We start from the raw sequence: 24,588 nt of genomic DNA on the forward strand, positions 1-24,588 counted from the left end.
CAGAACCTTCACCTATTGAAGAGCTCCCTGGTGTGTTTCCTGTTATTCATGCACAAAGTGTGACAAAGACCCTGCAGAACTAATTAAAGGTTCATGTGTCTGTGTTTGTGTGTCATTGTAGGCTAAGGGGAAAGAACGACAGTGGATAAGACACCAGGCTACTGGGGAACTAGATGATGCCAAGATCATCGATGGGCTGACGGGAGAGAAAGCCATCTACAAACGCCGGGGCGACCTGGAGCCGCAGGTGAGTGTGAAGATCTAGTTACCTCAGAACCGCATGGCTCCACCATCTTTATAGAAACCTGCGATATCCACTAGTGTCAAAAAATCTAGGCCCTGAATATGGCAACCAAGGCAAGCATTGTGTTAAAAATAAATAAATAAAAGAAGAAGCAGCTGTGTGCAGTGCCACACACCTGTGACACCAGTACTTGGGAAGCTGAAAAGTACTTTGGGAGCCAAAAGGGCTGCTGATATGGCCCATAGATCCTCCCAGGACACAGAGCATGTGCCCCAGAGGGGAAACCAAGAGCCCCCTGTTTGCTGTGATTTCTACAAAATTCCTCAAGTAAAAATAATACAATAATCTCAGCAGTTTTCTATTGTTCTGTGCTTTTTTTTTTTTTTTTTTTTGGTGGTACTGGGGTTCCTGGAAGCCCTTCCACCTCCGGGCTACACTCCCAGACCTATTTTTTACATTTTTATTTGGAAACAGGGTCTCCTAAGCCAGCGCGTGCGGCTGGCTTCGAACCTGCGCGATCCTCCTGTCTCTGCCTCCCAAGTGCAGGGATTACAAGCGTGCGCCACCACGCCCGGCTGTTCTGTGCTTTTAACTATCTGGATCCATCACGTGACTTAAGAAAATTATATATATAAAATATATATGGATATAAGTAATTCTCTTTGCCAGGCGTGGTGGCACACACTTGTAATCCCAGCATTCAGGAGGCTGAGACAGGAGGATTGCAGTTCACAGACAGCCTCAGCTACTTAGTGAGGCCCTTTGCAACTCAGTGAGATCCTGTTTCAAAATAAAGAATAAAAAACAGGGCTGGGGTGTAGCTCGGAGGTAGAATGCCCCTGGGTTCCATCCCCAGTACTGCAAAAATAATAATAATAATAATAACTATGATTATTATTATCCTTTAATTTTAATTGTAGTAAGTGAAATTCTAGACTTTTTGTGTGTATGTGTGGTACTGGGGCTTGAACTCAGGGGCACTCTACCCTCTGAGCCACAACCCCAGCCCAATTTTATTTTTGATTTTGAAACAGGATCTTACTAAGTGGCAGAAGGCCTCACGAAGTTGCTGGGACTGGATGTGAGCATGCCATCCTCCTGTCTCAGCCTCCCAAGTACTGGAGGATTACAAGTGTGCCCCACCACGCCTGACTAGACTGCCATAATTTAAAAGTATTTGCCATATATGACAGCAGAGTGAAATACTGAGTCTCAGGCCAGGCATGGTGGCACACGCTTGTAATCCCAGAGCTTGGGAGGCTGAGACAGGAGGATCGCACGGGTTCAAAGCCAGCCTCAGCTACTTAGTGAGGCTCTCAGCAATTTAGTGAGACCCTGTTTCCAAATAAAATATAAAATAGGTCTGGGAGTATAGCCCCTGGGTTCCACCCACAGTACCACAAAAAAAAAAGAAAAAAAGAAAAGAAAGACAGACTGACTGAGTGTCCTGAAGAGCTCTGTGATTTCCTATCTCCCTGAGTAGCCAGAATTGCTGGAGTACCCACTGAGAACAGGGAGGGCAGGGAGAGTCGCTCTCTTTAAATGTTTACTCAGAGAGGATCTGGTGGTAATTGGGGGAGTTCTTTCTGTGTCATTGGTGTGAGTCAACCTCTGCTTTCTTTTCTGACTCATTGTGGTCAACAGATGTGTGTAGAGACATCTGAGTTTGTGAGTCGTCATGGAAGCATGTGTGGTGCTGTTGTTAATTTGGGCAGACTCAACAAGTTTTTCAAAAATATTGAATTTGCTTCAAACCATTATCCTCTAATACCCACAGTATTTTTTTTTTTAATTACTGGCTCTGCTCATTCATTTTCATGCATGTCAGCAAGTAACAGAAAAATCTGGGATTTTTCTTCTTTCTTTTTTTGTTAGCAAAACTGACAAATAATCTTTTTAAAACTTCTTCACATTGGCAGGTAGAAGTCCAAAATCAGACGGAATCTCCTAAGCTTCCCATTTAATTGGTAATCATCCCTAGACAGCACTCTGATGCCCCTTTTATGCTTTTAACTGCCAAGAAGAGAGAAAAAAAAAAAAAGGAGCAGTGGTTCAGTAACTGCAAAGAAAAGGAAACTGAATGCTTACTAAAGACAAAAGACATTTTTTAAAAACTTCCCTTAAGTTCTTTGCCAGACCCCCTCGCACATAACCTTGTTTTAGAAACCTGGCATTTCTTGCAGCCTAAGCAGAAAATGGTTTTCAAGTGACTGCACGAGTATGGGTCACATTTGATGTGAGCCCCCTCCAAAATTCTTGCTAGAATTACCAACTCTAAGGCAGGGAGTGAAAGTGACATGTTGGGGGTTAGATCTCTCCAGATTATGATTTTTAGAACATTATTTTTAAGGTATCAGTTCTCCATAAACCAACTTTACAAGACTACTTTGGGCCTTGAAAGTACTATATTCTAAAAGAAAATCTTTTCCATATGGTCCTGACTACCAACGCAAGTCTGGAATAACATTTACTGAAATGCAATCCGTAGACACCTTTCCACCTGCCAGGACAGCCTTGTGCAGAACCCAACCTGTGGCTGGCACTCAGCAGCCAGTGTGAGATGCCCAGGACCGCAGCCACCGATGGTTCACGAGCTCTCCGCCATTCCCTCCACAGCTGGGCAGCCCACAACAGAAACCCAAGCGTCTGCGCCTGGTGGTAGATGTGTCTGGCAGCATGTATCGCTTCAACGGGGTGGATGGCCGGCTGGAGCGCTCCATGGAGGCCGTGTGCATGGTCATGGAAGCCTTTGAGAACTACGAGGAGAAGTTCAAGGTAATGGCACTGAGGATGTCTCTGGCCACATCTGCCCAGGAGGGAGCTCTGGGTTAGAGCATGGTGGTGGGCAGTGGATACAGACTTGTACAGGGAGAGCAAGCCTTTGTTTCATCTGCTTTCATAATACTGTAAGGTAAAGAACTGGTCAGGCATGGTGGCACACGCCTGTAATCCTAGTACATGGGAGGCTGAGAAAGGAGAATTCCAGATTCAAGGCCAGCCTCAGAAACTTAGCAAGGCCCTCAGCAACTTAGTGGCACCCTATTTCAAATTTAAAAAAAAAATAAAATAGGCCTGGGTGTGTAGCTCGGAGATAGGACACCCCTGGGTTTAATTCCAGCACCACCCAAAAAATAAAGCGCTGGTTTCTTCTGATGCCTACCAAAGAAAGCACTGCACCTTACAAGTTGTGTTGGTAAGAAAAAAGAACAGCCACTTAGAAGCACCAAAGTCCATTGCCAGACTCATCAGAGCCTCCTGTCCCATCCTGACACCCTCTAGCACCCAGTGTTCACCAGCCAGATAGCCTTCAAGACTGGAGCACCCTCAGTGCGTTGTTCTCAGCACCTCTTTTCCTTCCCACATGGGCAAAGATGGCATAATAAGCAGTGTTGCCCAGCTCACTGTGAAGACGACCACCCGGGGGACAAGCAGAGGCCCAGTTTAAGCTATTTCCATTTTCCTAAGTGTGCTGCACACCTCCTGTTGAATGGTCTGAGAATGGAAGAAGTATTTCCCCTGATGCTGCTCGTCAGCAGCACAGAGCGCCTGCACCTTTGGCCCTTACCAGGACAAATAACCTCGAATTGGATTATATGCCGTGTAATTATGACCAAAAGTTCAGTTTAAAAATAAAAAATAAAATAGGGCTAGGATGTACTTCAAAATCAGAACACCCCCGGGTTCTATCCCCAGAACCACACTCACAGAAGAAAGTTCAGGAGAGAGAAATGGTGTGGGAGAAGACTTCTATAAAGGACACATAGTCTACACATAAGTATCATAGATTTTATTCTGAATCAAATGTGTCCCTCAGGATTAGGCAACCTTAGATTCATTGTTTGGCTTGACATCCCACCTGTACCTTGGGATTGGTGCCCAGAGTTATAGCTGCATACCGCGATAAGCAGATTGATGAAACCCCTGTGTTCGTTTTCTTTAGGCTCATTATTAGGTACTGCGCACTGAATCTCCCAGGGACTCACGTATGAAGCTCTACAGGAGACGTTCCTTTTCAAATTGAGTTGCAGGGAAAGGGCAGCTGCTGATGGTGCATGCAGTGGGCTGCCAGGTTTTGCGCAAGTACAAGACACAGATACAAACAAGACATGGACCTTCACCAGGAGGAGTAGCTCTTTTTCCTGGAAAAGCAAGAGTGTGTTTCTTTTGTGATTAGTGAATACTACAGAACTGTTCAAGACTCTCTTTATACTAGTTGCCAGCAAGCTCAGAGCCAAAAACAAACTATGACAACTTTATTATGTCCTACAACCTGAAGACTAGGAATGAGCTTTTTCCTTTCCTTGACCCTCCCTTGCCTCAGACAGAAGATTGTCTTGATTTTTAGTTTTTACTTTTGCATCTTTTGTGGGTCAAGAAAAAATATAAAAATATTTATTTAAATATAGTTTAGGTCTGTTCTAGTATGTGGTGGAGTATAATTTCCTAAATCATTTGGGCCATGGATGACCAATGGATGGCTGAAAATCCACCTTAGCTACCCAGTCTCTGCGAGGGCTTCACAGGCCTCCTCTGTAGAGGACAGGAAGGAAATGGGATGGAATGACCTCATTCTGTGAAAGCTTTTTCTGTTTATAATTAAATGCTTGGGGGTAAAAGGAATGAGTGCACATAGTACAAAACTTAAACAGTACAAAAGATCAAAAAGCGAAGAGTAAGTCTCTGCCCACCCAGATCCCAGATCCCCACTGTAGGGACCACCATAGGTAAACTTTCTGGTCTCTTCTCCCAGATATCTGAGGCATACACATCAAGTGCCTGTGTACCATGCACTTTGTTCTATTCCTTCTGTTATGTGATCATACTCAACGTATTTAACCACTCTGTACTTTCACTTTCTCATTTATAAAAGATATATAAGGACTAGAAATAACTATAGCTTCTCAGCCTTTTGGCTAAGCACTAGGAATAAGAAAGGATATAATTTAGTCCAAAATGAAAACTTACTCATGAGCTGATGAAGGTTTGAAGAGCTCCTAGTGAAAAGTTTATACTCCACAGCCCAGGGTGGCATCAAAGATGGCACCTTTAGGAATTCAGCAGTGTGATCTAAGCCTCTCCACACTCAGTTCCAAATGGCTGTTAATGTTATCTTCTTAAAGTTATCCCTCAGTTGGAAAGGTGACCAGTTTATATTTCCTTTGAAACCTTCAGAAGCCACTGACCTGGCATGGCTCTGGACTCTTCCCATCACTCTTAGCATCTGCTCTGTGGTTTCTTGGTCCAGGGTTCAGCTGCTGAATAATGCCTAGTGGAGAAATAGTCTCCCAGCTTTGGGCATCACTGTCCACGTGCAGGGCCCTCGTTTGGAGTCCCCTCTGCTGTTACCCCACACTTACATGACCCGTGCCAAACCACAGGGACCCTCAAGCAAGAATTACTGGGGGAAAAAAGGTAATTCCGTGGAAAAGACACATTCCAAAGCCATTTGGAGTTCTTGAAATTTCTCATGATTGCTCTACCAACTGAATTTGGTGACTTTCAGGAATAGCAGTCACAGCTGGTGTCTTAAGACAGGAGCAACATTATTTGTTTATAATCTGGATAATTTTTAATATCCTTGTAGCACTGAAACACTGCAGTGGGTGGTAGAATCGCACTGGTTATATGAACTATTTTATTTTTGTCAGGTTATTTTTTTCCCCTTTATCTTTATTCCAATTTGTTCCTCTTGGTTTCTCCAAGCCCATGGGAATGTTTTTTACTGTAATCTTAAAGTAGACCTCCGTTTCAAAAGCTCTTAATGTCTTAATTATTTTCTTCAAAGCAATACCAAAAGTTGGGTGAATATTTCTCCATTTAACATTCAAGTAGTGATACCAAAAAAACTGGTTTATTCAGTTATTCAGAAATTGGGCTTTAAAAAGGATCTCAAATTCATTGTTTCTATGAAGGCATGTAGACCATATTCCAAAATAATGAATTTCTATCCATTCAACAGGAACCTTTGCAAGGGGTGGGAGGAGTGGCTAGTTCTTATCTCATCCCTCTCTATCCCCAATTCAACTAAAAGAATTCCACTTATATTGTGGTGCCTTTTTTTCCCACAAAGTGGATTTTTGTGCAGTATTTGATTTGGAGAAAATGTTCTATTCTAAAAACATTTAAAGTAAAGAAGAGTTAGAAAACCACTATTCTGTCAGGCATGATGACGCACACTTGTAGCCAGTACTTGGGAAGCTGAGACAAGAGGATCACAGGTTCGCAACCAGCCTCAGCAACTTAGTGAGGCTGTCAGCAACTTACTGAGATCCTGATTCAAAATAAAAAATAAAATAGGGCTGGGGGTGTAGCTCAGAGGTAGACTGCCCGTGGGTTCAATCCCCAGTGCCACAAAAAAGAAGAAAAGAAAACTGTTCTGGGACCAATAGTGGATTGTCATTTCTTTTAGGCTCTCAGAGCATTATTTTTGGAGAGGTGTCATCAATCCTCAGTTCTGTTAGATGATTCACCTCCTCCTTTGACAGGTGAAAAGAAGGCATAGGTGTTCCAAAAACTAAGTGAAGCCAGCTTTTCATTCCATGCCTTGAGTACACCATTGGCTTCTCATGCAAACTTGGGAGCAGGAATGAATTTGGAAATCATCTTCACCAACCTCTTTTACAGATAAGAAAAGTAAGATTCAAAGAAGTGTTTTGCCCAAGGTTACACAGTTAAAATGCGAAAGTCCGGAGCTTCTGACTCTACTTCAGGGCATTTTCTTAGTTGTTCATTCCCTGTTTCTTGCAGCTATTTTATTTCTTTGTTTGTGTGTTGGGGAGACCGTACTGGGGATTGAACCCAGGGTCATTCTACCTCTGGCCTACACCTCCAGCCCTATTTTATTTTCATTTTTTTGAAACAGATCTCACTAAGTTACAGAGGGCCTTGCTAAATTGCTAAGGCTGGCCATGAACCTGCAATCCTCCTGTCTCAGCTTCCCAAGTACTGGGATTACAGAACTATTTTCTTTCTACCCAATCAGTATTTTCTGAACAGTAATTGAGGAGCAAATTTACTATTTAGATATTTGTCTTCTCCTACTGTCAGCACCCCACCATCCAGAGGAGGAATAGTAGACTTAGTTCCACAAAGATATCTTGGTCAGGAAGACTGGGTTGACTCCCAGAGGGCTATAGAAAGATATGACTCAGAAACCAACTTCTGCTGGGAAGATTCCTCTGTCGGAAATTTAGTTCAATGTCTGTAATTATTCTTTTCCCAATGCCTTAGGAATGTTTCACAGGTTTAGAATGGAGACTAGTCATCTCAGTGGGCTCAAGCCTTGAATATATCCTTATTGCTACACAGCTACAGGTCCAAAGAAGGGTATCCAGAAGTTTCTGAGTCATGCAAAGTTAAGCATTTATAACTGACCCAATTGTTAATTTTGAAACATTGGCCAGGCCATCTATGCAAAAAGTGGAAGTAGATAAAGAGAGGTAACTGCAGGAATGACTATTTCCCTAGGGTAAGTACATTGGATCTAGAGTCAGAACATGTGACTAAATCTATGCTCTAAAGGATCTCTAAAGGATCTGTTGGCCAGATCTGCTGAAACCTATAATCCAAGTACTTGGGAGGGTGAGACAAAAGGATCATAGGTTTGAAGCCAGCCTTAGCAACTTAGTGAGGCTCTCAGCAACCCAGCAAGACCCTATGTCAAAAATAAAAAAATAAAATAGGGCTGGGGAGTATAGCTCCGAGATAGAATGCCTTTGATTCAATCCCCAGCAACACACACACACACACACACACACACACACACACACACACACACAGTCTGTTAGCTCCTCCAAGCACCATTTCTTCATTTGTGAAGTGGGGATAACACCTACACCGCAGGTTGTGGAGAGATAAAAATGAGATAAGATCTATGACAATTCTCTGTGCAATGTGGAACATTATAGTACATTATATACATTATATATACATTATAGTACATTATATAGAACATTATAGTACCTAAATGTATCACCCTATCCTTTCAGTGACCATAGGAGGTAATAAAACAGAGATTAGCCCTATTTGTTAGAGGTCAACTGATTTACAAGCATACAATGTTAGAGCTCACCCAAGCCAGCATTACTTACAAGGTAGAAAAGAAGTTTGGAGAGGTTAAGGGACTTGCCCTGGATCAAAAAACTTGTTAGTGTCAGAGCCAAGGCGAGAATCCTTGACCTTTCAGAACATTATTCATTTTATATTGATTTCTGTGATGTGAAGAAAGGTTAGCCAGGTAATACTAGAGATTATTAACTAGCATGCTAGGGTTCCATTGGCACTTTCCTCGACCTTTTAAGTCACACATTTGTCTTCTGACTTCTTGCTGCTCACAGTGAGTAGTGCCATCCTAGAATGGCGTATTTGGATTCGAGAACACAGTTAGGATTTCACATGTCATCAGTCTTTAGAAACAGTTTCAGATGATTGTCTCAACCCTGTTTATAAAATGTGGATACGTCATGAAGCAAAGCCTCTCCTAAGACCAGCAAGCAATGATCCTTCCAAATAGAAATTTAAATAAATACCTTCTTCATAAAGTGCTAATAGCTTTGGGTTTGTGGAGCTTTCTTTGCATTCAAAATGTTATAAATTATCTTTCCCATTTGATGACAGATCTTTGTGTCTTGACTGAAACTTCATGTATTCATTTTCTGTATCTTTCTCTAAAGGAAGGAGATTTCAAAACAAATCAAGCAAAAGGGGCTTTGAGCAAGTTTCTAAAGCACAGTAGTATTAAAAGGGTTTGTCTAGTTGAGACTACTATACCACTTTGGTTTAATATTTACACTGAGTCCTAAATGCAAGACTCCACAAGGATTTCAATGATACTCTGAAAAATAGGGAAATAATGATCATAAAAATTGTGAGCAGAAAAGTTATGACCCAAATATTGGATGGTTGATGATGGCAGTGAGATCTTGTTTGTTGACTGCTACGGCCCCTACCCAGAAACACACTCCAGGCCCTGGCAGGCCTGCTTTCCTGTGCTCACGACAGGAACCAGAAACAGCGGGTTCAGGAGTCAGAGAATGGAAATGAATTAGTTTTTACACATTTTCCTTGAGCCCAGGAAGTTTTGAGGATTAGCAAGTTGCTATTTGCAAAGCATGTTGGGATCCTTGGGTAGCAAATTCTAGATAATTCCAGCCATATCTGTCCCCCAGTGCACAATTTGAGCACATCTAAAGTGGATCTCATCGTCCTCAAACAACCCCTTTCCTATGACTGCCTATTTTTACATAATAATGATTTCAACAGGAATTTTTCTACTTCTTTTCATTATTTTTAATTATTTTAATGGGAGTTAGGAAGATCTCAGGTTCAAAGCCAGCCTCAACAATTTAGTGAGACTCTTGGCAACTTATCACAACCCTTATTTTCAAAATAAAAAATAAATCAGGGCTAAGGGTGTAGTTCAGAGGTAGAAAAACCCTGAGTTTAGACCCCAGCATCACAAAAAGAAGGAAAGGGAAGGGAAGGGAAAAGGAAAAAAAAATTGGACATTCTGTCTGGGCCTCCAGTTATGTTCTCTTCCCAGTGATGACTGCTAGGTCTTCCTCTCCAGCCATATCTGTCCCCCAGTGCACAATTTGAGCACATCTAAAGTGGATCTCATCGTCCTCAAACAACCCCTCCCCTATGACTGCCTATTTTTACATAATGATTTCAACAGGAATTTTTCTACTACTTTTCATTGTAAAAAACGACAGTTTCTGTAATGTTATGAATTGCTTTTTCTCAGCTAGCTTGGGCTAGTCACCATTCATCACATCATTGCTAAGGGGAAAAATACATCCCAGATTCCAAGCAGTTTATCTATAAAAGAATGTAGCCCACATGCAAAAAGAACGCTTCTTATTGTCCCAACTCGATTGCCAACAATCTTATGACATCTCTACAGTAAACATGCTAGGCAATCTCAGATACTAAAAATGCAAAGACAAGTAAGAGATGACCTTGCCTTCAAAGAACTCACCATTTTAAAAGAAGCAGCCATGCAAAGAAATGATAGCATTCTACTGAAACACCCCGAGTAGTGTTTTACACACATAGGTGTTCCAAAGACAGCTATTGATTGATGATGGGTTGATGAATATCCATGATTCTTCAGCATTTCTCCCATAGTACTGCAAAGACTCCTTAAAATCTTTTACCCCAGACCCACACTTTGATTTTTTCTTACAAATGTACCAATTGCCTAAGTGCCCCAAGGTCTATTCTAACCTTTGTGCCAGCATCACAAAAATTCTTTGAGGAGGTGGAAGTATGAAGGGAATTTGGAGGAAAACTCAACAGTTGGAGGGAAACGCCCTGCCCCAAATGTAGTTTACCTCAAACTTCATTCCAGGTTCTGTAAAAGGGCTGCACCCAGCTCCCAGCTTTGGCCTTTTCCCAACAGACAGGGCTCTTTCATGTACACAGACATACAGGGAATTAAAAAGTTCTTTCTAATTTGAAAAAATATTATGTTATACATTATTTAGAAAAGCAAATTACAAGATGGGTACGGTGGTGCAACTTGTAGTCCCAGTACTTGGGAAGCTGAGACAAGAGGATCTGGGTTCGCAGCCAGCCTCCGCTTCATAGCGAGGCCCTCTACAACTTAGTGTGACCCTGTTTCAAAGTAAAGAATAAAATATAGGGCTAGGGGTATAACTCAGAGGTAGAATGCCCCTGGGTTCAATCCTCAACAACACACACACACACACACACACACACACACACACACACACACGCACACGCACCAGATTATACAATCACATGGTCAACATCCATTTTAGTAAAAAATTTTATTGATGCAGATGTGTTTGTACATGAACATACAGCCTTCTACACATACACTAAAAGGAAGTACAAGCCTAACAAATTCTAGGATTGTGGGCATTTTTTACATTCTTTTTTTGTATTTTTCTGTGACGTATACAATGAATATGTCTTAATTTTGTGAACAGAAGAAAACTATATGCATGAGTTTTCTATGGTTGTATAACTTATTACCACAAACATAGCAGCTTATGATAGCCTATTCATTCATTCATTCATTCATATTTCTGTAGGTCAGAAGTCCAGATAAGCCCACTGGGGCCTCTCCCTAGGGTCTTATAAGACTGAAATCAGAATGTTGACTAGGCTGGGTGTTCTTACATAAAGGTTCTAGGGAAGAATCTGCTTGCAAACCTAGCTTGTTGGCAAAATTCTTTCTTTATGATTGATGGACAGGCAACCCCATTGCAACCCCATTTCCCTGCTGGCTCTCAGCCAAGGTTGCTCTAGGTTCTTATCTCAATCTCTTCTATCTTAGATATAGATAACTAGGTAACATAGATAAGTCCCTCAAGTCAAACCTCCCTCACACTTCAAGTCTGTCTCCCCTTCTATTATAGGAAAAACAATGCTTTTAAAAGGTTCCTATGGCTAGGTTAGGTCCACCCAGATAGTCTCTCTATAGATTAACTGGAAAATAAGTGAACTTAGTTACATCTGCCAAATCCCTCTTACCATGTAAGTTAACATTTTTAAGAGGGATGCCCTATCATATTTACAGTTCCTGCTCCCACTTAGAGGAGAAGGTTATAAAGAGCATGTACACTGAGGCCAGGGAGCTTAAGGAGCACCTTAGAACTCTACTCACCTCATCGCTGCTTGTATGTGTGGGGGGTATTTTTTTAATCTCCTCTGGAAGTTATGAATGGAATTCAGGATAGCTCCTGAAGGGACATTCTACCTCCTGCAGAGAGCAGAAACCACATAAGAAAGTAGATCTAAAGTGAATGCATCTAGAACGTGTTTGCCTTTGTTGGTTAACACACATCTGTCTCTCTGCATTTCTTTATGGCCAAATGTTGAGCAACACTGGACAACAGTAGTGAAAAGGGATGTAGATCTATAGGCCTGGTGCTCGTTCTGTAGTGGACAGAGGTTTCTAACTCTCTGATTGTCTTGCACATAGTACGACATCGCTGGACACTCCGGAGATAGCTATAACATTGACCTCGTTTCAGTTAACAAAATCCCCAAGGACAATAAGCAAAGACTGGAAATTCTAAAGGTAAATGTGTTCAGTTATACTTCTATATTCTGAAAACTGTCAGATTAGCTAAAGATTGAAAAGATTCACTGAAGAAGCAGTAGATACAGGAAAAAAACTGTTTCACAAACATTCAAGGATAAAATGGAGAAAACACCCATTATGCCTAAAATCCACCATCCAAATTTAAATTTTATTCCCTGTATGTTTTTTATAGTCCTTAGCATTGGCTTGGGATTGTACATCTCAGTACTGATTGGAATTCTTAACATAGATCTTCTCATATGCTTTACATGTTCAGTAGAAGGACAAGAATGATCCCTTTTAGATTACTGTCTAACTTGGGTATTTCTTAGTATTTTTTAAGGATTAATTAAATTTCACCATACTAACATCTGCAATAGAAACACACACATCATGATTTTAATACAAATATCTTCTATTGCTACTCATGTAGCTGCTAAGCTACAATGCTTAGTATTACAGTGTAACTTTGTTTATTGGAAATTTATCCCATTCCTTATTTTTCTCCTGCATTGCATTCATCTTTCAGTATGATACCAAGTTTTAGATTTTCTTATACCTTTTCACTGTAAATATAAGCTTGAATTTTAAAAGAAAGTGTCAACTGTGATGGCTTGGGACATTTCCTTGTTCTTAACAAGTTTACAAAATTCAAATATCACAGTGTACTGTCGACACTCTAATGTGCAAGTTAAACAGAACTCACTCAGAAACTTAGTACTTGTGCTCATTGGTATTTATACATTCTCACCATCAATGAAAAACTATCATGTTTGTTCAAAGAAGTTCATCACTATGGCTTTGTACACCGTCTCTTCCCTCCAGACAATGCATGCCCACTCTCAGTTCTGCATGAGTGGGGACCATACACTGCCGGCGACAGAGCATGCCATCAAGGAAATTGTCAAAGAAGAAGCTGATGAGTACTTTGTCATAGTCTTGAGCGATGCAAATCTGTCCCGGTATGGAATACAACCTGCCAAGTTTGCTCAAATCCTGACATATGACCCTCAAGTGAATGCTTTTGCCATTTTTATTGGATCCCTAGGTGATCAAGCAACCAGGTAAGTGTTGCCCCAGAATACAGAAAAGAGTAGGCATAGAGACAATAAGTCCCTGACACGTGCTATCTCTTGGACTTAGAATCGTAAGGGGCAATGGGAGACATGGAGGGAAAACAGAATCTTGTGCTTCCTTCAAAGAGTTTACTGTCTAACTGCAGGGCTGTGATGTTCAGCTTATGCTTAGACAAGCAATCATAGTTTTAAATTAATCATCTTTTCGTTTATGTCTAAACCAATAAATAAATAATTAGCAAATTTATTTGTCCATTAATAATTTGGAAAATATTTTGTACATTTGGCACTTTATGTCAAGGTATCAAGCTTGGTCGGATCCATTTATGTTCAAATTATATTCAAAATAGTGAACATTTACTAAGAAAATATGTGTGTATTTTTATCTATCTACATATATGTATTATATGTAGACAGACATATATATATATATATATAGTGTGTGTGTGTATATATGTATTTCCATAAACATGTATGTTCAATTAATGATATAAATATATATAAAAACATATGTATATATGACTTTCAATAGATCTCTACTGAGTGTGTTTGTGTATAGAATATATATGTGTGTGTATAGATATATATACATATATATACACATATATATGTATATATATGTATATATATATTCATTGCATATTCAGTATATCCTTTGGGGAGACAAGCAAAGCAGGTGAAACACTTAGAGACAAAGTAAAATAACATATACAGTTAGATACCTACACCAAATATGTTGAATGTTCACTGGAGAAATTTATGGTCAGACAATAAATACCATTGGGAATGATCTGAAAGGAGAGATCTGGAAACACTTTCATAACTTAAACACACTAGCATTTATCTTTTTGAATGATGAAAAGAGCTCAGAGTTTTTTCTCTGCTTAAAATACTTGAGAAAAGCAAAAAACACAGAGGAAAGTACATCTCCTAAAACGAACCAACCAACCCTGCCTAAGTGCAAAGGGCCGTGTTTGCTATTGCACTCTTCCCTGTCAGACGCTGTGGCATGGAGTCCCAGGAACCAGGAAAGGCTCAGCATCCCACATGCTGACATTCTTTCCTGTTCTGTCATCTTGCTCCAGGACTATAGAGTAAGACTGAGAACAGACTTCACATCCTGTAGTCATAGTCACACTATTACAGTTCACTTTGCATTTTTCTTTCTTTTATGTGTTGTCACTTTGCATCTTGTAGAACTCTCTTGTCCTCGGACACAAACCAGGCCTTTTCTGCGCCCATATTCTTCTCAGCACTGGCCCCGAATTAGACAAACAGCAAGCTCAACAAATACTAGTTGAGTCGAAATGGGTATTTTGTCTTTCTAATGAACAGATCCTATTTGACTACGTAAGAAAACACAGTAATACCCTTGTGGTTTCCTAGGGAAGTGGTCCAACATCCACTGGCAAAAGATACGTTACAGAATGAGCCGGTCTCCCGAGCGTGCCAAATGTATGATGCTACGCAGGATGGTTGACTTTTATTAAATGTCATTCCAAAACCAGACTTTGTTGGCACAATGAAAAGAGGCATTCTTTTGAATAGAACTACGTCTTACACTTTTATTGCCTTCAAACGTGTCTTTTTGTTCCAAATGATAAATATTTTTAAAAATTTCCATAAGCCTATATAATTTCAGTATCATCAAAGCAGCAGTTGGACAAAACAGGCGGGTTACACATTGTGTGGTGTGGAGCAACACACACACACACACACACACACACACATACACGAGAGAGAGAGAGAGAGAGAGAGAGAGAGAGAGAGAGAGAGAGAGAGAGAGAGAGAGGAGAGGAGAGGAGAGGAGAGGAGAGGAGAGGAGAGGAGAGGAGAGGAGAGGAGAGGAGAGGAGAGGAGAGGAGAGGAGAGGAGAGGAGAGGAGAGGAGAGGAGAGGAGAGGAAAAGAAGAACGGCTCGGGATTTGGCTAGGCAGTGGCTTTTGGAAATCTGTTTTCTAGGGAAGGAAACGCATTTGGAAGTACAGTAAGAGTATGAGGCCAACGCATTTGCTGGCCCCAGGTGAGCTAATTCCAGATGGGTCCCTAGGGCTCTATTCTACCAAGGGAGTATAAAATACCAGCAAATAAAGGAAGATTTCTTCTTTCCAAATTTGCTGATTTTCCTCACCAGGAAGCCCTTTCTTTCACTTGGCTGCTCTTCCTGTATCTCTCCTTGTTGCTTTTTGCGCCTTTCATTGCTTAGTGAGAGCCAATTCAATTCCAGGCAGTGGGCAAGGTATTAGAAAGTAAAAACTTCCTTTCCTTAGAACCCACTTGGATGCTTGGTTTGCGGGGGCAGGAGGTGGAAGGGGAGTCTCAATTTGGTAATTTTCTTTCCCTTCCCTGCCTTGCAGGCTCCAGAGAACTTTACCAGCTGGCCGGTCTTTCATTGCCATGAACACCAAGGACATCCCTCAGATTTTACAACAGATCTTCACCTCCACCATGTTATCAAGTGTTTGAGAAATGCCCTCTATCGCCCTCATGATCCCATGATTTGAAACAAGATGGGAATAAAGAGTATTCTGCAGTATTTTAAAGTGGATCCCTGCAGCGACTGGATAATTCTGGCCTTCCTGGGTCTCTCTGCACTTGCTCCATAACCAGAATTCAGAAAGCAGCCAGGAGACTGTGCTTAGAAACCTACAACCACTGATGGGTTTCAAGTCACCCAGGAACCCAGGTGACCTTCATTTTACGAAAGGTCAGGGTTGGAAAAAGGTGATGTAAGAATCACAGTGCTTGGTCTGTTTTCAAAACCTGAGGGGCAAAGAATCCTTGCTTTTGCCTTAATACATCATGTGCCACCTAAGATAAGAAAAACAGGCCCACCAGACTGAGCCTTCGTGGACACATTCTGACCTAGAGGATCAAGTCTGTGCAAACTCACCCAGCATGCTCTTGTCCAAAAATTATTTTTATCTTCTTCCCACTCTGTATTGCAAACAATAATTTTTTAGTATTTAACCCACAGAAAAGTCCTTCCAACAGCAGCATTTTATAAAAGGTTAGATTCTCTCAATAATTCCATTTTCTTGGCCAAAGCCAAAAAGAATGAAAAGATCCTAAGAGTGCTTACTTTCCCACATGGCTTTTAGAGGCCGTGTAAATGGTAAAGAGCAAATGTCCTATGATCCTCGCCGCCTGAGTGGAAGGGTAAAGAGATCTTGCTTTAAGTTTCTTGCTTCTTCGTGTCCTCCCAGCTCTTCTCAAAAGTTTCACACTATCCCACGGTGGTATCCAGATGATACCAAAATAACAAGTGCTCAAAGTAACAAATGCTTTAAGAGATTACTTATTAAGAAAATTCACTTAAAAATAACTTAATGCAAAGTAAAAGACAATATATTTGCACCAAGTGGTGATGAGATTTCTTTGGCTGTAAACAAAACAAAACAAAAAAATGCTTTTGTTTTCAAGCCCAATTCTTTTTTCTTCCAAAGTATATTCCTACCCACTCTTGGACTGACCTTTATCATAGGCTCAAGGTCACATTTTTTAAATCAAATGCTTCAGCAGAAGCCAGTCTCCTTCCTACCACATAAGAAGCCCCTCTTCACTATTGGTGAAGTCAGAAATGCTGGGGGCACCATTGTGTGCGTGCTTTCTCATCATGCATTGGAAAAACTAGTCTTGTTAATAATGTTCACCTGTATACATTGAAATTGTACAGGTCCATAATTTTGTTTCCGTTAATTATACGCTAAAGAAAAGATAACACCCATGTGTTCCACTAACCCATCCGCTAATCAACTGTCAAAGAAATAAAAGCAATCAGATTTCCAGTATGGTGTTATTACCCAGTGAGTCTGCTTGGTCTGTCTTGTTTCTCTAGCCAGATGTTTGCTTCATGTAGTGAATCATCTAATAATGCAAATAATTTCAGTTCAGTAGGTACCTTGAAAATGGAATTTTTTGCCAGATGTGGTGACATGCGTTTGTAATCCCAGTATTTGGGAGGCTGACACAGGAGGATCACAGGTTAACGGCCAGCCTCTACTACTTAGTGAGGCCCTTATACAACTTAGTGAGATCCTGCGTGGTGGCACACGCTTGTAATCCAAGGATTCAGGAAACTGAGACTGGAAGATCGCAGTGTAGCTCAGAGGTAGAATGGCCCTGGTTTCAACTCCTCTCCCTCTTCCTACAATACAAATAAAATGTAATTTGTAATAACAACAGGTCTTACTTGCTAGCTCTTTATTGTGTACCAGGAATATGCTAAGTGAGTTTATTGTTCCACTCAGTGCTCAGGGAAGTGAGTGTAAGATGGTTATTTTGTACCTCATTATACAGATAAAAAGCAGGGTTCACGGACAGCCTCAGCTACTTAGTGAGGCCCCCTGCAATTTAGGGAGACCCTGTTTCAAAATAAAAAATAAAAATAGGGCTGGAGATGTAGCTCAGAAGTAGAATGCCCCTGGGTTCCATCTCCAGTACCGAAAAAAAAAAGAGAGAGAGAGAGAGAGACAGAGAGAGACAGAAGAGAGACAGAGAGAGAGACAGAGAGACAGAGAGAGAGACAGAGAGAGACAGAGAGAGAGAGACAGAGAGAGACAGAGAGAGACAGAGAGAGAGAGAATTTAAGTCATTTTCTCAAGATACTTAAGTCTTAGACTGTTTTGTTTTTCAGAACTAAGGGTAGAACCCAGGAGCATTCTACCTCTGAGCTACATCCCCATCCCTATTTTTTATTCTTTATTTTGAAACTGGGTCTCACTAAGTTGCAGAGGGCCTCAATAAATACTTGAGGCTGGCAGTGAATCTACGATCCTCCTGTCTCGGCCCCCCAAGTACTAGCATTACAAGCATGTGTCACCATGCCTGGTTCCAGTCTTAGACTTAACAAGCTAGATCTTGTACTACTTTGAAGAAGTACTAGGATTTGAATTTAGAAATGTCTTCCTCCAAGCCACATACATGGTCCTATTTTATATTTTGCTACTAGGGATTGAGCCTAGGGGAAGGGCGTTCGCCTCCAAGCTACACCCTCAGCCCTTTTTTATTTTGATTTTTTTTAATTTATTTATTTTTATTGGTGCACTGTATTCATACATCATAGTAGGATACATACTTTTGTAGACATACATGCACACTTTTCCCAGTCAGCCTCCACCCAATCCCCACCCCATTCTCTCCCTATCCCTCCCTCCCATGCTTGGCTTAGTAGTTGACATCTAGTATTATGGCAATTTATCTAAAATTAAAAATGATAATCTCACATAACAGTTTCATTTGTCTGATACCAAGCTTTTGATGACTTAAAGATAACATTTCAATATTTCTTTTTGCTTTCTTTCTTACCAGAGAATATTTTTTTTTCTATTTTTAGGTGAAACTATCATATATTTATATATTTATTTTTCAGAAAAAAATCTATCCTAATATGGAATATGGACTCTAGGTACCCAAAACGATCTTGAAAAAGAACAAAGCTAGAAGATATATATTTTCTGATTTCAAACCATATAAAGCTACAATAATTGAAACAGTGTAGTACTATTCTAAAGGCAGATATATAAACCATTGGAGTTAAATAAAAGCCTAGAGCTAAATTCTTCCCTATATTGTCAAGTTATTTTTGACAAGGTTTCCACGAACATTTGGTGGTGGAAATATTAATCTTTTAACTAAATATTGTTAAAAAATAATAATTACATGGAAAAGAATAAAATTGGACCCTTACCTAATCCCATATACAAATATTAACTCAAAATAGATAATAGACCTAAATATAAATCTTAAGACTATAAACTTTTAGGAGAAAATCTGGGTCATAAAACCTCACAACATTGAAATTGGCAGTGATTTCTTGGTTATGATTTCAAAGGCACAGGCAACAGAGGAGTATACAAACTCCCTAAAAAAAAAAATTGTATATCCAAAGACAATGTAAACAGAGTTAACAGTTACTAATAGAATGGGATAAAATATTTCCAAATGCTATATCTGAAGGTGTATTAATATTCCAACTAGGAATCCTAGAAATTAACAACAATAAAGGCAAACAATACCCTTTACAGATAGGTAAAAGACTAACATAAATAATGAATCTCCACAGATAACCAATCTTAGTTGTTTGTTGGATGGAAAATCTTGTTTCTCTAGTTCTGGAGTGTGTTACCTATTTCTTCTTTGTAGTTAATCTCTTTGAGTATTTTCTCTAGTGCTGGTTTTGAAGACATAAATTCCTTCAGTTTCTGTTTGTCATGGAAGCTTCTTATTTCTCTATCTAATTTGATAGAAAGTTTTGCTGGGTAGGAAATTTTTGGCTGGAAGTTGTTTTCTTTCAGAGTTTGGAATATGTTACTCCAAGCCCTTCTGGCTCTCATAACTTGGTTTGGGAAGTCTGGAGTGATTCTAATTGGTTTGCCTCTGAATGTCACTTGGCCCTTTGCTTTTGTTGCCTTTAAGATTCTCTGCTTGGCTTCCACATTGGTCATTTTGACAATTATGTGGCGTGGGGATCCTCTTCTCCAATCCTGTCTAAAGGGAGTTCTATAAGTTTCCTGGACCTGTGTATCGACCTCTTGCTCTATGTCTGGAAAATTTTCTGCTATTACTTCCTTGAAGAGATTGTTGATCCCTTTGGTTTCACTTTCTTTTCCCTCCTCTATTCCAATTATTCTTAGGTTAGCTCTCTTAAAATGGGCCCATATTTCTTCAATATCAGATTCCTGTTGTCGGATATTTTTTTCTAGATTAGAAACTATGCGTTCATTTTTGGATTGCTCATCTTCTAAGAGCGAGATTCTGTTCTCCATGTGTTCTAATCGGTTGTTTGTGCTTTGAATTGAGGCCTTTACTTCATTAATTGCATCCTTTATCTCTTTTTGGCTCTCTCTGAGTTCTTTTCGAAGCACCTCTATTATTTCTACAGTTATTTTCCTGATTTGATCTTCTAGAAATCTCTGATTTTCTGTTTTATCGGGTTCTGATGTTGTGGGGTTGTGGGCATTTATTGCTCCAGTATTATTCCTCTTTCCCATGATTTTGGATGTTTGTGCCTTCTCTGGGTTCTTCCCTTGGGTCACTATAACTTCACTTAAGGTGCTCTGGATCTCGAGTCAGTAGTATCTCAGACCCCACTACTCCTTTACTGGGTTGTATCACAGAGTCTCCGACCCACAGAGTCGATAGAGGCTGCTTTAGACTGTGGGGGGTGCCAGGTTACACGTTCTCCTATGGTGTGATATCTCTGCCACCGCCCCTCCCCCACTGGGTCAAGTCCCAGGGAGTACAGTACTGGGATTTCTCCTCTGTGGCCCGCAATTTGACTCACTGTTCTTGAGTACGCAGATGTAGCTGTACTGGCCTCGCTGGATTCGGTGCTGCTGCCACCGGTGGCAATATGGCGCCGCTGCTACGCCCTCGGCTGTGGGGCTGGTGTTTTTCTTCTTGGTTTTGGTTTCCACTCTGAATCCCTGCAGCGTGTGCTGAGCTCGGCCACTGGGAACTTTAGATGCTCTCTGCGCGGAGAAATCCCGCCTGGCTGTTCCGCAGTGGCTCACCTCGGCTTGCTCTAGCCGTCCCGTGAATTCGCCGGCAGTATGGCGCTGCTGCCGCCGCATCTGCCGCGTCCTCGGACGATAGGCCGGTTATCTCCTCTGTGGCTTGAGCTCTGTTCTCAGTCCGCTTTCTCTCTGGAGCCTGGTGATTTTTTGTTTCACTGGTGATGGTGTTTTCTGGCTATGAAAGGCGCTGATTTTGTGGTAATGGAGGTTTGTTGTTAGCGGGGCTCTTAAGCCCCGCTTTTCTCGGTCGCCATCTTCCCGGAAGTCCCTCCCTTTTTTATTTTGAAACAGAGCCTCACTAAGTTTCTAAGGCTGGCTTTCGACCAGGGATTCTCTTGTCTCAGCCTGGCTTAATCTTTCTAATATTAACATTCTCTCTCTTCTCTCTCTCTCTTCTCTCTCTTCTCTCTCTCTCTCTCTCTCTCTCTCTCTCTGGTGGTGGTACTGGGGATGGAACCCTTCTACCTCTGGGCTACACTCCCAGACCTATTTTATATTTATTTGGAAACAGGGTCTCTTAAGTCAGCTTAGCTGGTTTTATTTATTTATTTATTTATTTATTTATTTATTTTTGGTGGTATTGGGGTTCCTAGAAGCCCTTCTACCTCCGGGCTACACTCCCAGATCTATTTTTTACATTTTTATTTGGAAACAGGGTCTCCTAAGCCAGCGCGCGCGGCTGGCTTCGAACCTGCGCGATCCTCCTGTCTCTGCCTCCCAAGCGCGGGGATTACAAGCGTGCGCCACCACGCCCGGCAGCGGAGCTGGTTTTAAACCTGCGTGATCCTCCTGTCTCTGCCTCCCAAGCGTGGGGATTACAAGCGTGCACCACCATGCCCGGCCAACATTCTCCTTTTACAAATAAAAACAGAGGCTTAGAGAAGCTCAAGAAACTTGACCAATCTTGGGCAAGTGGGGAGAGGGATGGACTCCTGGCCCTGAGGCTGGTTGACATCTGTTCGTCCCCTCTTGCCCCCACCTCATGCTTCTGCTCTCAGACCTACCCCATACGCCCTGCTGCCCAAGCCTCATTTCTTCTAGTGCCATTTCTTGTCCTGTTACTTATCCACATTCCATGGGGTCCTTTTCCTCTCCCTTGTCCTCAGAAACTGTCCCTGCACACATTCAGACTTTCAGGGCATCAGTATATGGGACACCACTGGGGAGATGTGTCTAGCTGTTTCTTCCTTCCTGGACATAGTGAGCTCAAGAAGGCCATTCTAGGCAGGCGTGGTGACGCACGCTTGTAATCCCAGTACTTGGAAGGCTGAGACAGGAGCCTCAGCAACTTTGTGAGACCCTGTTTCAAAATACAAGAATGAAATAAGGTTGGGGTGTGGCTCGGGGACAGAATGACCCTGGGTTCCATCCCCAGTACCAGAGAGAGAGAGAGAGAGAGAGAGAGAGAGAGAGAGAGAGAGAGATGCCTGTCTGAGTGGCAGCTGAGAGGTGCCGCTCTTCTAGCAGGTCACTGCTGGTCCTGAAAGGCTTTGGAAGTCAAATCCAAGAGTGATTAAAGGAACAGGCTTTTAACAAATCCTCCCCATGTCTAACTACCTGAGTAAGCAAGAGTCACTTTTTTTTTTAACATGGAAAGAATGCTCTCAAGTAATTTAATTTCCCTTTCCTGACTAGCCAGACATCCTTTGCAATTGTTATTTTGTTAAAAAAAAAAAATAGAGCTTCTGGCTTTTCTTATATGTAAAAAGGGAAGGATGAAGGGGGAGGAAAGGGAGAGTGAAAAGATGGTTTATTTTCATTTCTTGCAGTACCTAAGAAGTGTGTGCATTTATTATTAAATGTACTTAATTGTAGGCCACTGCAGGCTGTTCCCAGGCCCTTGTTAGGGCCAGGACGTTATAATAAAGGCATTGTCTGCCTCCAGGGGGTTCCACTGGAAGGCAGCTCACCCATCTCTCTAGTGAGCCATGCACTGCTGGGAAGGTCCATTGTTACCCCTGAGCAGCCAGGAGGCATGAATGCAGTGAATGGCTCCAGTATATGATGTGTGCCCCCCGAAGCCTTTGTGTCCCCCAGCAGAGTGACCTCATCACAGATGGGGAGGCTGGAGAGCCACAGGAGGGGGATCAGAGCCGGAGGACTTGAAGGGGACCCATCGGACCTTGGGAATGAATCATCTAATTCTTCACATTGCACCCTTTTCTTGTGAACTGTCAGAGGAGGAGAAATCTATCAATGCCAGCAAGAACTTCTCTAAGCAAATACTAGGGCTTTGAAAGCCTCCAAGTGGTTTTCCAAATGCAGCGGCAGCAGCAGGATTCCTGAAAGGCCTGAAAGACTCTGGCTGCCTCGGCCCTCCCTGCACCGGGCTCCTTCCTGTGCCTGCCAGATCAGCTACAGGGAAACCCTCAGTGGAAACAGTGGAGGGAACAGGGATGCAGGAGACAACGGGGACAGCTGTTTATTTGCTGCATTTCTCTGTATTTGTTTCTAGCAATTGCAGTTACAATAGACATTCCACAAATTCTAAGCCGGCCTCTCCTGCTTGAACAATTTCTTTCCAGAATTGAGTTTCAGAAGTAGTCAAATGTCCACTTAGGAAATTTTACATAGTTTTTATCTTATTAAGAATTAAAGTGGCCGGGCGTGGTAGCGCACTCTTGTAATCCCAGCGCTTGGGAGGCGGAGACAGGAAGATCGCGCAGGTTCGGAGCCAGCCGCGCTGGCGTAAGAGACCCTGTTTCAAAAAATATAAAAACAAAAATATAGGTCTGGGAGTGTAGCCCGGAGGTAGAAGGGCTTCCAGGAATTCCAGTACCACCAAAAAAAAAAAAAAAAAAAAAAAAGAAAGAAAGAATTTTAAAAAGCATGTGCCACCATGCACAGAAACTGCAGGGACAGTTTCTAAGGACAAAAGGAGAAGAAAAGGACCCCATGGAGTGTGGACAGGTAACAGGACGAGAAATGGCACTAGAAGAAACGAGGCTCGGGCAGCAGGGCGTGTGGGGTAGGTCTGAGAGCAGAAGCATGAGGTGGGGGGTGTAGCTTAGAGGTAGAATGCCCCTGGATTCAATCCCCAGTACCGAAATAAATAAATAAATAAATAAAGTTCTAGATGCTATTCACTACCTGTGCAAACTTGAGGTACTCACTTCTGGGTCTCAATTTGATTAAATCTATGAATTAAAGTGGTCGCAGGAAACAATCCTGTGTTCAATACTTCATTCATACAGAGAATGAACTCAGTCATTTTCTTATATAAGAGCCACATCACTTCAGTGTAAAGTTCTATCCAGAACCCCACACACATTTAGCAAATGGTAGCCTATCTCCTATTGCACCAAGGTGTGTGTATATGTGTTTTACTTGGAATTAAACCCAGGGGCATTCTACCTCTGAGCTCTACCCCCAACCCTATGTTTTTTATTTTGAAACAGGTCTCACTAAGTTGCAGAAGGCCTCACTAAGTTGCTGATGCTGGCCACGAACCTGCGATCCTCCTGTCTCAGCCTCCCAAGTACAGGGATTACAATGTGCCCGGTTTGCACAGAGGATTTTGACACCTATAGTAATTGCCCCAACCAAATAGTGTTACTAGCTGAATATTAATATTAAAAGCTACATAAATATCATTAGAATTAGACAAAAAAGACTTTCCCAACAGCTGAACACATAATTCACAACATTTTTGCCTACTGTCTCATAGTTTGCATTTAGCTCCATTCAAATAAATCAC

At 41.6% G+C, this 24,588-nt stretch overlaps 1 protein-coding gene across 1 annotated transcript in view; it reads left to right on the top strand.

Moving 5' to 3' along the window:
- The window catches only part of VWA8 (von Willebrand factor A domain containing 8), a gene marked incomplete at both ends in the record, with an annotated part of 383,297 nt that extends 367,457 nt beyond the window's left edge, over positions 1 to 15,840 (top strand). Inside the window, 5 exons of the mRNA XM_080688771.1 lie at positions 122 to 247; positions 2,861 to 3,019; positions 12,198 to 12,296; positions 13,125 to 13,363; positions 15,732 to 15,840. Coding sequence (XP_080544897.1) covers positions 122 to 247; positions 2,861 to 3,019; positions 12,198 to 12,296; positions 13,125 to 13,363; positions 15,732 to 15,840 — 732 coding nt within the window. The remainder of the gene's footprint in view (positions 1 to 121; positions 248 to 2,860; positions 3,020 to 12,197; positions 12,297 to 13,124; positions 13,364 to 15,731) is intronic.
- Between the last annotated feature and the right edge of the window lie 8,748 nt (positions 15,841 to 24,588).

Source organism: Muscardinus avellanarius, assembly GCF_963383645.1.
Source record: "Muscardinus avellanarius genome assembly, chromosome: 2".
In the NCBI taxonomy this organism is placed as follows: Eukaryota; Metazoa; Chordata; class Mammalia; order Rodentia; family Gliridae; genus Muscardinus; species Muscardinus avellanarius.